Genomic DNA, 15,158 nt, shown 5'->3' on the forward strand with positions numbered 1-15,158 from the left:
TGGACCACCAGCACAATTACATAATTTTTACCATGTTCTAATTTTAATCAAAAGTCAAAGGGAAATGATAAAATTGAGTTTTTTATATCACATAGATTATATGAATGAAAGAAATCCTTTTAAATGGCATATCTGCACATCCAAAAGAGTTAAATGTTGAAAGAATTAACCCATAAGAACAATTTTAAAAAGTTATTTTGGAGGAAACCAAAGGAATGTATCAATGTTGATAAAACAAAAATAAATCAAACGATTAAAGACATTTCTTTTGAAATCAAAAGATCTATGAAAGAATGGGTTTGATTTCTAGGGGTTAACAATCCAGGGTTTGGGGTTACTTACAGGATAGATGGAAGTGAGTGAATGGAACAGGTGCATCTGATGAGGTAGAAGCTGCCCTAGTGACTTGAAGATCAGACTACCCACACGCACTGTGTACTTGCGGTCTGCCATCGTCATGATGCTGCACAACAGGAAGTAAAACAGGTTGAATTTCATTTCAAGTATACAATTTTCCTTCATTTCTTATGAATAGTATTCAATGGAATAAGATGCAATATACGCAGACATAATCATGAGGTTTCTGGTCGTTCATTCAAATGCAGTACAAAGTAATCACTCTATGAGTATTTGATGGATGTTTTAGGAAATATTAAATCTATGTGCTTTCAGTGACTCAACAATACATTCGTTGCGTCTTTACAGTTAGTGTGGAAAAAATAAAGTACAAGACTGCTTTTAAGCCTAACTGGACTTGGGATTTTGCACCCAATCTCATGACAGAAATTCTCTCTATTTTACAATGTCCCACGCAATCCCTGTAATTTTTCTCCTCCTTTTTTCCAGATAATTAGGACTCCTTGTCTCTTTTGGCCCAGAAGGGCATTAACTCACACAGAGTTAACACCCTTCTGGCTCTGAACAGACGTTCTCATTTCTGATTATTTGAGAATTACAGCAGGAAGGAAAAAAGTGGAAACTGTTCACACAGCAATGTCATACAGCCATTGTACACAAAAATCCAATATTCAATGTCCTTTTCTAAAAGTATGAAATAACAGAACTTGAAACTAGAAAATATCCATGATCTGTGACTGAGTCTTACTTTGCAACTTGTTTATGTTCATCTCTGCTAATGTAGACTCTTCTGAAGACCACATGAGACTGCAAGGTGCTCTCCGTAGGTTTGGATGGGGCATGAAGTGGGCACATCATTGTCTGTAGAAAAAGGTCAAATTTCATCTCGTTATAAATCCTACTTACAAGTGAGAATCATTGATATGCATCTGCAATTGACATGCCAATCCATTACATGTATTACATGCAAACATGCTGCCTTGGCACGTAAAGACAATTAAAACCGGCACGAACGATAAATATCACCCATCCACCTCAAGATCTTGCATCTTGGTTAAATATGATACATCTGGTGAAATGTGGGAAGAAAAATATCTCTAACAATTGTATATTACAATTCTGATAGTAACTCATGCACTGCTATGTCAGTAACTTTCTTGGCTAATGAAATGAAAACAAAAAAATGTTGCCATCATAAATTTGGCCACAAATGAAAGTAGAAATACATCTGATATACACAGGAGAATCTGGTCATCTTTCAAGCTTGCATTCACTGTGGTTACCAACACCGATTAGAAGGTAACATTCTGATACACGCATAGAGCAAACAATGGGAATTTGGACTATGCCACCCAGCCACCACACAGCAATACCTACCTTATCCTTGAAGAACATACAGTGGTCCTGCATGGCGCAGGAGAAGTGGTAGACATTGCAGCAACGTTGTTTATTGCAGGAGATGGTGGCACCGAGCTTGCTGCAGTAGCAGCAGGTACAGGTGCGCCCTCGCTTGAGAGCAGACTCCACGTTCATGAGGGAGCCATTGAGGGTCTCATACACCTCATCAGACCACAGAGCACAGTTCAGATGAACCCACGTGTCTACGTTCAGGTTCAGCAACCTATCAACGAAACAAAAGGGTAAACAATAGGTTTGAAGGGTATGTAGGAAACTAAAAAGGACTGCATTACACATGAAATATTGAAAATGTACATTATCCCTTGAGAGCAAGAAGGATATTAACTCTAGTGTTTAAGTGTAAGAATCAACCCTCATTTGGCTGCCAGCAGACAACGTGTAACTTAGACAAATAGAAATACTCTCTATTGAGGGCCAGAAGGGCACAACCCTGTGTTCGATGATACAAGGTAATGCCCTTCTTTTAGCAGGAAATTCATGAATGCCTTTCATAAATCTTGTGGATGGATATAAGTAGAAAATATTCATCTGAACAGTGGAGCTGTGCTGCTTTAGATCACATCAGTATGGTTGTACTATTACGAGTAATATATTGCAGTACACACAATTCTTGGTCAATTGAAGAATAGACGACTTTAACTAAAGTTGGAAAAAAAATTACTTTTATTTCTCCATTAGATTTTAAAGACATCATAGTAACTAGCTTTTCTAACTATCAACAATCTTAGGGAATCTTTATTTGCAGTGAACAGGGATGAAATAGATTTTTATTCTGCATTACACTCACCTTGCCGAGCCATTTGTGTCTCCGTCTCCGAATCCGTTACAGAGCACACAGCACCTGGCATCACGCAGAGTTTCACTTGTTCTCATTGATGTTCCCAACTTCTTGATCAACTGAAAAAAAGAGAAAGACATAATGTGATTAACTCCTTGCACTTTCCTGATGCAGTTGAGAGGGACCAAATTTCTTCAATAAAAATAAAATCATTGAAGCATTTGTTTAAATGCATATCAAAAGAACATAGTGAAAGAATTTTATTTTATGGCAACAATGTATGTTTTATCTCAGAAGTGATAATTCCTCTCGTTTTTGTACATCAAAGGCTATAAATCAATGTGACACCCTGTGATATGTACACCTGGATCCCCATTCCAAAAAGAATTTCAATTACACATTTACACAGTGAATAAAGGCCTTCTGTCTGTGCCTATTGTTCTTTTTCCTGCTATAGCAATAACAGCACTAATCATAAAAAGGAATGTGATGTCTGAAACATTCCACTGATGCCAAAGCAAGAGAATGACATGACTGAGATTGAAAATTCAATTCAATTCAATTCATTTCATTCCATTCGTCATATAAAAACATACATAATTATAACATTGATATTTACAGATAAATAAAGAACATACAAATAACATAATGAAAGATAAACATAAAATACAAATATATATATATATACGAATGAGAAAACCGGCAAGAAAGAACAATAAAGTCTTATGTGGTGCTGGTCCCTTGCGACATAATGAAATTGAAGAAGAGAAAATGCTTCTTACCTGGCCGATATCCTGATCACTAGGTGGTCTGTATTTCTTGCCACCAGAGAATGAACCATGCCAGCGGCGCCATTTGATGTTCTTCCATTTCTTCACCAAAGGCTATACAAAGTAAAATAAATAAATAATAAACCCACATTACTCATATAACATAAACAGTACTAAGCATTTTGAGGGAAATGTTTGATGTATACTACCTGACAAACTACTAAGAGCAATCTATAGTTTGTAGAACTCTTTTGAATATCAGTACTATGGGAAACTTCTTTCTGTAAAATAGGGTACTAAATCCAGATCTGTTTATTTCAAAATACAAAATAAATCCAATGTACTTTTAGGGAGTAAATGCTTGCCTTATAATCAAACCATCTATTAACAATCACTGCTCTGATTTACTAGATATTTCTCATATAGAACACTTCATCAACAACATAAGGTGTTTGACACGAAAAATATTTCATAAAGAATGGAAACTTCATAAAATGTAAACAAATCGAAACAATTAAATGTTTACCAATTCATCTCCAAGTGCAGGTCTTCTCCTTGTTCCAGTCTTCAGTGTCAGTCTCAATTCCTCCCTGCCACTTTCACCTGTCTTTGACTCACTGATGATGACCTTCATCTCATCTGCATCAGTCACCATCTTCTCTTCCTTGGCTGGTGAGACCTCTTGATTAGATGATGGAGTAGCGGTGGTTCCCTCTGCAGAGGTGTGTGCTGGCTGTGCAGCCATGGGCGAGGAGACAACAGGCTGAGCAGGTAGGGAGCGAGGAGAGATGGGCGTTGACTTGGACTGAGGTGGTGTCTTTGGCACGGTGCAGGGTGATGTTGGCAGGGAGGTGCTGGCTTTGGGTGACAGGACATCCAGCTGAACAGACTGAGGATCAGAGCTCCTGTGATTGACCACTCGTCCTGCATTGACTTCGGTGCGTGCCACCTGTGACCGTAACGAGATGGTGTGCTGGAGGTAGCATGCACCACTGCAGAAGACCACGTTCTTGTCAGTGGGTGTTGCAGATTTACGGACACCCTCTCCTACAACAAGGACATCGCAGTGTCTGCAGAAGTGCAGTTTAGGGTCGTCTAATGACCCAGCCAGCACAGATGACTTAGAGGTAATCTTGGTAGGCTTGACTGAAGTTGTAAGTGAAGTAGGTGACGCTGAAATTTTCTCTGGGGATATTTTCAATGCCACATCTAAGGAAAAACAAATCATAGAAAAAAAATCAGACAAGTTTGGTAAACATCAACTATTAAGAAAAGCATTGCAAACCAACTAAATGAGTCAAGGTCAAAGATATTCTATTGTGCACAAGTCCTCCAAGGATAGTTTGGTCAAATACTAAATTACTGACATAATACTATACAGTTCCACACCTACTTGCTCGTCTATTTTGAAAAAAGTAACAGATAAGTAAAAAGCAAGACTATATGGCAATTACTTCAGGTGTACATACCAAATCCAAATTAACATTCCTAGTATGTATATCTTAATCATACCTGCAACAGGGCTTGTGCTCTGGGCCCACTTCCCTCTCCGTTCTTTCTGCCCAGCTTCGTCGATGACTTCAAAGTTTGATGGTTCTTTGATCCCTAGGAGCTTGGAGAATGCAGAGAGAACCCCCTCCACGTTGTGCATTACTTCCGGCATCAGCTTCAAGGTCACCTGGACAGTGTTGGCATTTCCCAAAGACCCCGCTTCAGCTACAGGTTTCAGAACAAATTGGAAAAACTTGTACAAGGATGTATGGATATTGCTTCAAATCTATACATTTAAATATGTCACTCAGAGATAACCAGAGTGTACATTATTCAAAAGTTTCCCTACATTTCATGTCATAATAATGGCGATGTCAAGTGATGTTAGCTGATTTGGAAACAAACAGAAGATTGTGTTCCCATTATAATTAAAAATAAAATTGAACACACCAGACAAGTAGGTATCAAAGCATGCTTACTTTTGTTAATCTTCAGAAATGAGTCAATATTAACCTTCTCTTTTCTGCACTAGAGAACGTATTTCTTACTCTGAAAACTAATAAAATCCCAAATGCTTTCCAAATATAAAGACACGAAAGCAACACCCTATAAAATCAAAAGTAGTTTGATGAAATTTTAGAATGATGAAGTGTGACCCTACCCTTCCTTGGAGTTGGTTTTATGATTGGAATGGTGGGTGATCCTGACCGCTTCTGAGCTGCCAAGACCTGATCCACATCCTGGGTGAACAGACGTAGTCCTTTCATCTTGCTTGGCTCCTGGGCCTCATTCTCTTCGCATTCAGGTGATGAGGAGATCACTATATCGGCTACTACTGAGAGAAGCAAGTTGGCATGTCAATCTCAATCCCAACATCCATCCCAGGTCAAATTAAAAACATGATTTATCATTTAAACAACTCATCTGATGCCAGTACTTACATAACTAGGCATGATAAGCAAAATCACAAACTGCTATGGTGCACAGTACTTCATCTTTATATTTTGAGGGGAGACTAGCGAACTGTTATGAAATTCAGACATCAGCATAATGCCCTTTTGCTTTGTGATACTAGTGCTTGTTTGCTTTCACACTGTGAGGTTTTATTCAGAAGCAAATTCAGAAGAACGAGTAGGAAGTTGAAATTTGTTGAAAATAACCCTCACACCTTGGCTATTTTATAACTAGTGCAACATCAGCAATCATATTGAGGCAATAAAATCAATGTAATAAAAAGCATATTTTATGTACTCTGTGCGCTTCATGCCTTTTTTTTCTTTTTCAATTTGTTGAATCGACTTGACACCACACTTTAAGGCAAGCTGAAATGCTTTTCTAGTGTTTTAAAATAATTTTTCATAAACCCTTTTCCACATTACCAGTAACTTTTTTCTGCTTTCAATAACTTTCAAGAGAACTAAAATGTAGAGTCTTATGACAATAATAAGTATGCTGTATTGAAAACAAAAGCATGCCACACAATCTAGAACAACAAATACTAAATTATGAACAAAATAAACTACCAATAAATGGCTATAACTGCTACTTGATATACCGGAAAAATAAAATATGCCTGTTACATCTTTAAATAAAAGCTATGTAGCATCATGCCAAGAGCATCACATATTTCTATTATTTCTAATCAACACTGGGAGGCAAAACTGTTGTTTTCCAATCAACAAATTTTCCAGGTTTCTATACATTCTCCACAAATCAATAATTTCCAAGGCTACACTTGTAAATTTTGAGACAGACAGATTCTCAGTCAGCCATATTTTTTCTTCAGACCATGATGCAATGCTATTCAAAATCTACTTCCTATTTCCGGTAACTAACTAAGTACACTCTTATAATATGCACCTCAGAGCTTTTACAAATAAAGAACTTCTACAAATAATGTACTTTGTACTGATTTTTTACAAAATTTACATATGATTTTTTTTTAAATCTTGTTGAGGGAATCATTATGCTGTGTGCTCATGTCATCTAGCTGGTGTTTTCATAATTTTGTGCTTGTGTTAATTACACTAAAGAGTATATTGTACAATATAGCATGGCTGGATATATATATTGGCATGCAAATGAATAATCTGATGGAGGTTATGATTAAATACAAGATGAGAAGTTCTGTTGTGATATGGGAATAATCAAATATTTGAATATAATTTGTGATCAGAATTTGACAAAAGTTTTCTCATAGAATTTGCAAGAAGCAAGTCATATGAGGAAATTAAAATACAAAATTAAACTAGTGATAGCCATGTCTTTTGTTTTCAATTTGTCTCTGTTTGGACTCATACAAATGTTGTTTTTCTTTCTCTTGTTTGATGTTGTATTGCAATAATACATGACACATCTATATAAACTAATGTTGCATAATGTATATTGATCAATCCGAAATGAGTCAGGTGATGTGACAACAGAAGGTAAAATGGCAATTCAATATGTAGAACATGCATGTACATTAACACTTATTCACTCTGCATGCTTACCTCCTTCAAACCCCAACACACAACATTCATCAGTTCAACAAAGGAGTACAGCTATATATATATGTTGTGAAAAGGTTACAATATTCTACCACTATTCACAAATAGAGACACAATGTTCAAATTGAAACAAGTCATAACCAATTGAATACTGAGCTCAAAGTAGCAGCTGCAATCAAAAGATGCCTCGCCTTTGGGGTCTTTGACTCTCCATCTAAATCTCAACCGGATGCATTTTGAGATTTCTTGCCTCAGACTATGAGGATGACTACCAATGCAAGAAGTTATAGATGGCTTAGAGACCCCTCGCAAATGCAATCAAGATAGATCAAGCAGTATTCAAGAGATCATGGACAGGAAGGATAGTTCAGCAAATGATAGGTTACACCGGAAAAGGAGGAAAGGGCATGAATGCGTCAGATATGATGTAGTAGTAGTAGTAGTAGTATGGCAAGGGATGAAGATATATATATATATATAAAGAGTGAGAGCGTACACCAAACACAACTACCGAAGACAAGACTGATGGACACTGGGCTGTATTCTGGTTTTAGAGCACAAGCGGGCACAACTTTGTTATCTTTTGACTGCAGCCTCACCTTGTGAGAGAGAGGGTGATGGGGCGACTAGGTGGGCGAGTCCCCCTCCCCCGCTGTATGCATGATTCATGGTGCGAGTTATTGTGCGCTGGTGTGACTGCATCTCTCGCATGACCTCGTCACCTGTCAGGACAGTGACCTCTGAACTTTGAACTGTGTTGGTGATGGTGGAGGTGGTGGTGGTGGTGGTGGTGGTATTGGCTGAGGAAAGGGGTTTCAAGAGGAGGCATGCACCACTCAGAGCACATCACTTTTTTCTTTCTCTTTTTTTCTTTTCAGTTAATGCTTTGAAGCTAAAGCAGGTGTGCATACTGAACAACTTCAATATTGCAGGTGATAACCCTATGAATACATCACAAGCTACATCTATATCCTAGCGCCTAAATTGCACCATGGTCATTTCTATAACCTAGATTACTATCAATTACATTGTACAGTTCCACAGTATCAAACAATAAAGTCAGTTCCTTGATTCTACAGCTGATACCCAAGAATGGAAATGGTACAAGAAATATGCCTTTACCTAAATTTGAATAAAACATCCAAGCATCAGTTGTTGTTTCTTTGTTTTTTTTAAACTCTAGTCTGGTGCATCAATATGTGCATGGTGCAATTCATGCCAATATCACCACACTGACAAGCTCTCACTTCCTATGAAGATGATGAGTTATTCTTATACCTAATCTCTATAGGGTGAGCAGATAAAACAATTACTATCATGAAAAAAGTGTTATAGTATGATATATAATTTCAAAGCAATAATGGGAGCTAAGAACTATAGTTTGTCTATGATTTGCCAATCAGGGGCTTCAGGAATATTGAAGACTGAACTATAAGGACATTGTTTGCCTGGTTTGTAAGATTTTATAACAGTGCAGTTTAACTATGCATGGGGTATGATTATCATAAAGAAAATTTATTCAATTTCCAGAAAGATATTTTGGATACTTCCTGAATTTGCGAAGCACTTCCCCCTATAGTTTCTTTCAGCTACAAACAATATCATAAAGGCTAACATGTAGTCCATATATCTAAGCAGACACTTTTTCCCCATACTGAAATTATTGAGTGTTGGAGACCACTGTCAACATTGAATATGTAAAACTTTTGGGGGATTTTTTGTGTGTGTGCCATCAATGTTGCTCTTTTGAATATCAGCCTATGCCATAACCAATTGATATGAAATCTAACCAGTTTAGACTATCTGTTACTGCAAAGCGCAGACAATGCCAGATCCCAAGTAGAAAAATGCTCTAGTCTCATGCACCTTGCCATCCTCCACCTTGGGTGCAGACAAACAAATATTGAACAGTGGCTACTGAAGTGGGAGGATCAGTTTCAACAAATGTTCTAGCCTTTCAGGATGTGGGCACTGACTGACGAAGCAAGCGTGGTGATCAAGGGTATACAGCAATACACAACAGTTTTCCAGGGGAGGTTATGCAACAGGCAGAGTGAGTGGGACATGCTACTTGCATCCAAGATTACTATTGTTCACATCAAATGTACTATACTTTGTCAATAGTTATCCCTGAATAGTGCCAGAGGCACATTTATACATAATTATACCTCTCCTGACTTTAAACTGCACCTAAATGACTTATCAAATCAAGCATACCGAAGCATTCTTTTGAGTAATTGGTCACAAGTTTATTTGACTCTTGACACTAATCCTAAAAGATATTCATCCTTTTTTAAATATAACTTCCTCTTGGACCATATTGCACATTCTAATCTCTTCTATTTAATTTTGCCATCCTCTCTAATTATTCCAAATACAGTGAGTAGGTTATTTTCTTAAGGGACATACATGTATGTTAATAATGTATCATTAAAAACGATCAGCAATTTCTACTTTAAAAAAAATTATAACCATTAACAATTTTGTCATCATATACTTTTCTCTTGTTTTAGGTTAGGCATTTTTTGTTTTGTTATGCTTGGGCAGTTGGAATAAACAATTCCTTAATTGCATATTCATGGTTAAGTTTACAGTTTTATAAGTACCGGTAACCCTTCAATATTTCAGGGTATGAAGTCTTTTCAAGAACTTCTCAAGTCAATTTATTTCACATCTCTATTTCCTTGTTTTGGGCTTTGACCTGTGCAAAATCATGATTTACAATACATGATATAGTGAAGTAGGCTTAAGTCTTAAGGCAAAACAATCAGTGTACAGAGTAAATGAATTTCCCATGAAGATAATAGGTAAATATGTGATTTTGAACATTAAGTGCATAGTTAGAGTTGATAATATTATATTACAATAGAATCATTGATGAAATGTTGTAGTGTTAAATATACCTTCCCTTAAATCCCAATGTCAATGAGTAATCACTCAAATTCATAATCAAGTTTTCAAATGAATGAGATGGTGTGATCCAATGATCTGGCTAGTGTGATGCTCTAAATTTAAAGAAACCAGCAATACTTAAAGATATGTATAGAGTGCCTACCTTGTGCTTTAGATCCAATTTCTTTGAGTGAAGAGGGTCCATTCACAACTCCAAGGGGTAGTTTGAGTTTGGTGTCTGAGGTAGAGCCTGTTAGCAGATGATCATAGAAGTCTGGCACCCCATCCAAGATAGCATGTCCAAAGGCCCCTCGTAGCCGGGTTCCTCCATTAGTCGTTCCACTCCCAAACAGAGGACAGAGGGAGAAGTTGACACCAACCTCAGGTTCAGTCAACTGCAGCATTGGCATCTGCTTCAGAGCAGCCATCAGTTCTTCCACGGATGAAAACCTACTTTCCTTATTTTTCTTTGATTTTTTCTCTTTGTGCTTTTTCTTTTCCTTGTGCTTGTGCTGTTTGACTGTTGGTTGAGGCGATGCTGGAATTACAGGGGGTGCTGGCACCTTTTCTTTGGGCTCTTGTGGAGGGGGATAGTCAATCTTCCCTTGTCTGTGAATTTCAAGTAGAATTTGAAGGTCATTTTCAGCAGGCTTCCCATCCTTCTTGACATATGGTAGTTGTTCAATTATTTCCAGTTGCTTCTGTTGTTCTGATGTGAGTCTGATAGGACCTTCTTCATCATGCATATCCACTGATGAATCATAATGCTGCTGTGTTTGAATACTTTCTGCATTGCTAGTTTCTCCTGTGACCTTTATCAATTGATTCTGTACAGGTGTCTTGTTGGGGACTGATTTCACGATCCCCGATGCACAAATTGAAGGTCCTTGCAGAAGTTGCTTCAGAAGTTGATTATGATTGTTCTTCAAAATTCCATCTTTGGCAGCTTTGGCATTGATGTCTCCAATCATTAACATGGCCTGGCTCTGCTGTAGTTTGGCAAGGTCTACACTTGCAGTTGGATCATTAGCCATAATAGACTGCAAAGCCTGATGTGTTGCACTTCCAGGTGAAGTAAGCTGGAGGATATTCTGTACACTCATTACCATTCCTCCTTTCTCTTGAGAATGACCTATTGCTGCCATAACAGAGCTCTCATCAAGAACCCCAACAGGGCTTTGATGTACTGAAGTTGGATTTGGGTTGAAAAGATCACTTGTTTTCTTCTTTGCTCGCTTTTTCTTTGGCTTTTGCACTTTGGTCTGCATTCCTGGGTAACTAGGTGGCATTGGGAAACCTTCAGTAGTTGGGGTTGAACTTTGAGATGACATCATCCCAGGCTGTAAAGGCTCCCTTGGAAATGGTGATTGCACAGGTGACTGCAATGGGGCTTGTGGAGATGGAAATGGAGGACGTATGCCTACAGAGCTGTTGTGAACCGGAGGTACTTGGCTAATTGGTGACACCATGCCTGGATTGGGCATCTGACTGAATTGACCCATGTTACCTTGTTGTTGCACTTGATGTGGACCAGGAAGCCTGCTTGGATTAAATACATGAGAAGTATTGAGTTGTTGGTGTTGTTGTTGTTGTTGATGCTGCTGCTGTTGTTCATATCTCTGCATAGCCCTAACATGCTCTAGTTCCTGGGCAAGCTGCAATCTTTGTCTCTCGTGCTGTTCACGCAATCGCTCCATTCTCTCCCTCTGTTGGAATGTTTCGCTAAATGGATTGTTGTCTTGTCCGATGTTGATCGGCATGCGCTTATCAATTGGAGATAGCTGTGGTAACGTTTTGGCAGAAATTGGTGATTGGAGAGGGGATTGCATTGGTGTTCCAGCTTGCCTCATTTGAATCTGACCGCTGACAGAAGGTGTAGGACCTTGATTTGCTGATGATGCTATAGGTGACTGTTGTCCAGGATGAGTCATCATTGGTGAAGGAGGTGGCATCATTGGAGAGGGATGGCTGCTGTTTGGACCTGATGATTGACCCTGAGAAACCATAGGAGACTGTTGATCAGCTAGAACCATGGGGGATTGCTGACCAGCCTGCTTCAATGGTGACTGACCTCCAGGGGGCATCATAGGGGATTGGGCTCCTGGGGGCACCATGGGAGATGGAACACCTGGTGTCACTGCTGGCGACTGGTGACTTCCAGCATTAAGAGGAGAGTGCTCACTGTTTTGAACAGCAGGAGAATTCTGTTGACTTTGATGTCCCATCATTGGAGACTGTTGTTGCCCAGATGATACAACAGGTGACTGCTGTCCTGGGTGAACCATGGGTGACTGAGGAACCATCGGAGAATGCGGTACCATTGGAGAATGAGGTACCATTGGAGAATGAGGAACCATTGGAGAATGAGGTACCATTGGAGAGTGAGGAACCATTGGAGAATGGGGAACCATGGGTGATTGGGGAACCATCGGAGAATGGGGAACCATTGGAGAATGGGGAACCATTGGTGATTGGGGAACCATTGGTGATTGAGCTGACATGGGAGACTGCTGCTGTGAAGAGGCACCTATGCTAACCTGATGGGATGGATGTGACATTGGTGATTGCTGTGAAGGTTGGACAGGAATTTGCTGTGGATTTGTACCACGTGGCATGTTCATGCCTCCAGGTAACATGTTGGTTTGATTACCTCCTGGCATACCCATGGTCTGTGGGCTGTTAATGGGAATCATCGAAGTGGGAGGTTTGTTGCCAGGCATCATTGGTGTCTGTGGATTACTTCCAGGCATGAGAGGAGATGGTTGCCTGTTGTTTGGCATCATTGAAGCCTGACTCATTGGGTTGCTGCCTTGCATTATTGCATTTGAAACCATTGGACTAGTCTGTCCAGGCATGACCATCATTCCCGCATTTCCAGGTTGCATTATTTGGTTTCCATGCATCATTGGAGACTGCTGACCAGATCTAACAGCAAATGGAGGTCTTTCCCCAGACATAGGTGATCGCATTGGATGTGGAATTTGCTGTGAAACATGGCCCATCATCTGACCTTGGGGCATCATTCCAGATTGAGGCCCCTGCATCATTGACCCAGATGGAGACTGCATTCCTTGGTTGATAAGCATCTGCTGGGGTATATTAGGTGATGTCCCACCTGGAGGTATAAGGGTATGTTGTTGCCCGCCTATCATTGAACTGTGCATGCCAGGGTTCGGGCCTTGACCTTGCATCATCATTCCTTGAGGTGACATCATTCCTTGCATCATTGGGTTGTGATGACCCAGAGGTGAATGGTTCGATGACAGTTTCTGTTGTTGCTTCATGCGGAATTCTTGCAGGAGAATGGCATGCTGCCTCTGCTGCTTGCGAACATTTTCCAAGAACTTCTGCTGCTTAGAATGTCTCTGCTGCACAGCTTCAAGTTCAAGCCTGTCACTTTCAGGAAATACTTTGTTATTCTTACGGCAGGCTCGCTGTCTTGATGTCAGAGCCTTCTTCTTCTTTCTCTCTTTCCCAACTTCGTTTTCAAAGAATTTCAACCTGAGTTGTAACTTCCTGTCTTTGTTGAATATCCATTCTTCATACTCAGGAGTACTGGTATCTTCTGGAGCCTTTTCCTCTGTGGTGTCATATGGATCAAAGTTCATCATGGCATGTGACATGCCATCCATTCCTACATTGAAGAATGGAGATGGCATGCGTTGCATGTTGGGAGACATGAATCTACCCGGAAATCTGAAGTTGGAGACCTGAGGTGGGCCAGGCATTCTGTTCATGACTGGCATTCCCATTCTCTGACCAGGTCCAGGAAGCCTTTGCATGCCATGCATCTGCATTGGCATCTGATCACCAGGAAGTCCACCTTGCATATGCATGCCTGATCCTGGCATTGGTGGGCGTCCCACTATTCCAGAATTCTGTACAACCATGGGACCCCTGGGCCTCATTCCAAAGTGATTCTGGGTCATGGGCGACATTGGCGAGACTGGTCCAGGACTGGGATGTGTCTGGATGTTTTCATGAGCACTGAACCTTGGTCCTGGTGAGAAATTAGGCATTTGAGGGTGGCCAGGGGAAAATGGGCCCATCTCCTGTCCATGAGCATTCATGTGTGACATTCCTTGCATTCCTTGAGGAGGCACAGTCTGTCCTTGCTTGAACAGGTCCGTGCTGTTGCTCCGTATTGGATCCTTGACAGAGTCAATACTGCCAAAGTCTACACCTTGGGGAGTCCTAGGTTGTCGTATTCCTGGGGAAGCAGGAGGAATCAATGGCACATTAGCGCCGGGTTGCTGCTCTGTTAAATGACGTTGTTGCATTTGCACATGATATTGACGGTTCATGGCAAGTAAAAGCTGAGCATGGGGTCCTGGTGGTTTGATGGTAAAGTCTTCAGTTTCTGTATATAAAAAAAAAAACAAGAACACAGAGAAAAGATATTATGAAAGTGTCTTTAATTCCTTGTGCTTTTGCTTGACACGATATGAAGATTAAAAGACAATAAAACTTTCAAATAGTGCTGTAGCTCGGAACACCTGCAGGTCTTCGGACCGCCGGGCTAGGGCATTCTGAGCCCAGTACATTACGTGCCAGACTATGGCACAAATTGGGTCAACCTGGTAAACAGAAACCAGTAACAAACAACATAAAAATGTCTTATTATTCTCCATTTGATATCATGATAAACCTAGCAAAGTTACCATAAACAATTGAGGTCAAGTCGCTGTGAAAATGGCTTGATCTGTGATGTGTTTAAACATGCCTTTAGTTTAGGTTTGCATGTATCGTTGCTGTACTGGATGGTGCTTCATTTGCTACCAAAGCCCATCTCCCCTAAAACTAAGTGAATGAATAATGGAAGATAGAAAGGACATGTCCTGCACTCCCTCAGGCATGGTATATGATAAACATGATGGGATGACATTTAAAAAAAAAATCATAGACAAACAATGATGTGAACTAAATACTTCTTTGAACAAAAACATAAAAGATATGTAACCC

At 39.8% G+C, this 15,158-nt stretch overlaps 1 protein-coding gene across 13 annotated transcripts in view; it reads right to left on the reverse strand.

The window, feature by feature from the left end:
- Window positions 1-15,158, reverse strand: part of LOC591084 (histone-lysine N-methyltransferase 2C) — a 60,034-nt gene that overhangs the window by 7,863 nt on the left and 37,013 nt on the right. For 9 of the 13 annotated variants that reach the window (XM_030972777.1, XM_030972772.1, XM_030972775.1 and 6 more), the window contains 10 exons: window positions 10,360-14,556; window positions 7,904-8,104; window positions 5,477-5,650; window positions 4,837-5,040; window positions 3,851-4,533; window positions 3,337-3,438; window positions 2,564-2,673; window positions 1,735-1,978; window positions 1,106-1,218; window positions 343-463 (listed from right to left, as the gene is read on the reverse strand). In XM_030972777.1, coding sequence (XP_030828637.1) covers window positions 343-463; window positions 1,106-1,218; window positions 1,735-1,978; window positions 2,564-2,673; window positions 3,337-3,438; window positions 3,851-4,533; window positions 4,837-5,040; window positions 5,477-5,650; window positions 7,904-8,104; window positions 10,360-14,556 — 6,149 coding nt within the window. The remainder of the gene's footprint in view (window positions 1-342; window positions 464-1,105; window positions 1,219-1,734; window positions 1,979-2,563; window positions 2,674-3,336; window positions 3,439-3,850; window positions 4,534-4,836; window positions 5,041-5,476; window positions 5,651-7,903; window positions 8,105-10,359; window positions 14,557-15,158) is intronic. The other 4 variants (XM_011682983.2, XM_030972769.1, XM_011682993.2 and 1 more) reach the window with 4 other exon arrangements.

The sequence above is a fragment of the Strongylocentrotus purpuratus genome, unplaced genomic scaffold (assembly GCF_000002235.5).
Source record: "Strongylocentrotus purpuratus isolate Spur 01 unplaced genomic scaffold, Spur_5.0 spur5_scaffold_6, whole genome shotgun sequence".
NCBI classification, from domain to species: domain Eukaryota; kingdom Metazoa; phylum Echinodermata; class Echinoidea; order Camarodonta; family Strongylocentrotidae; genus Strongylocentrotus; species Strongylocentrotus purpuratus.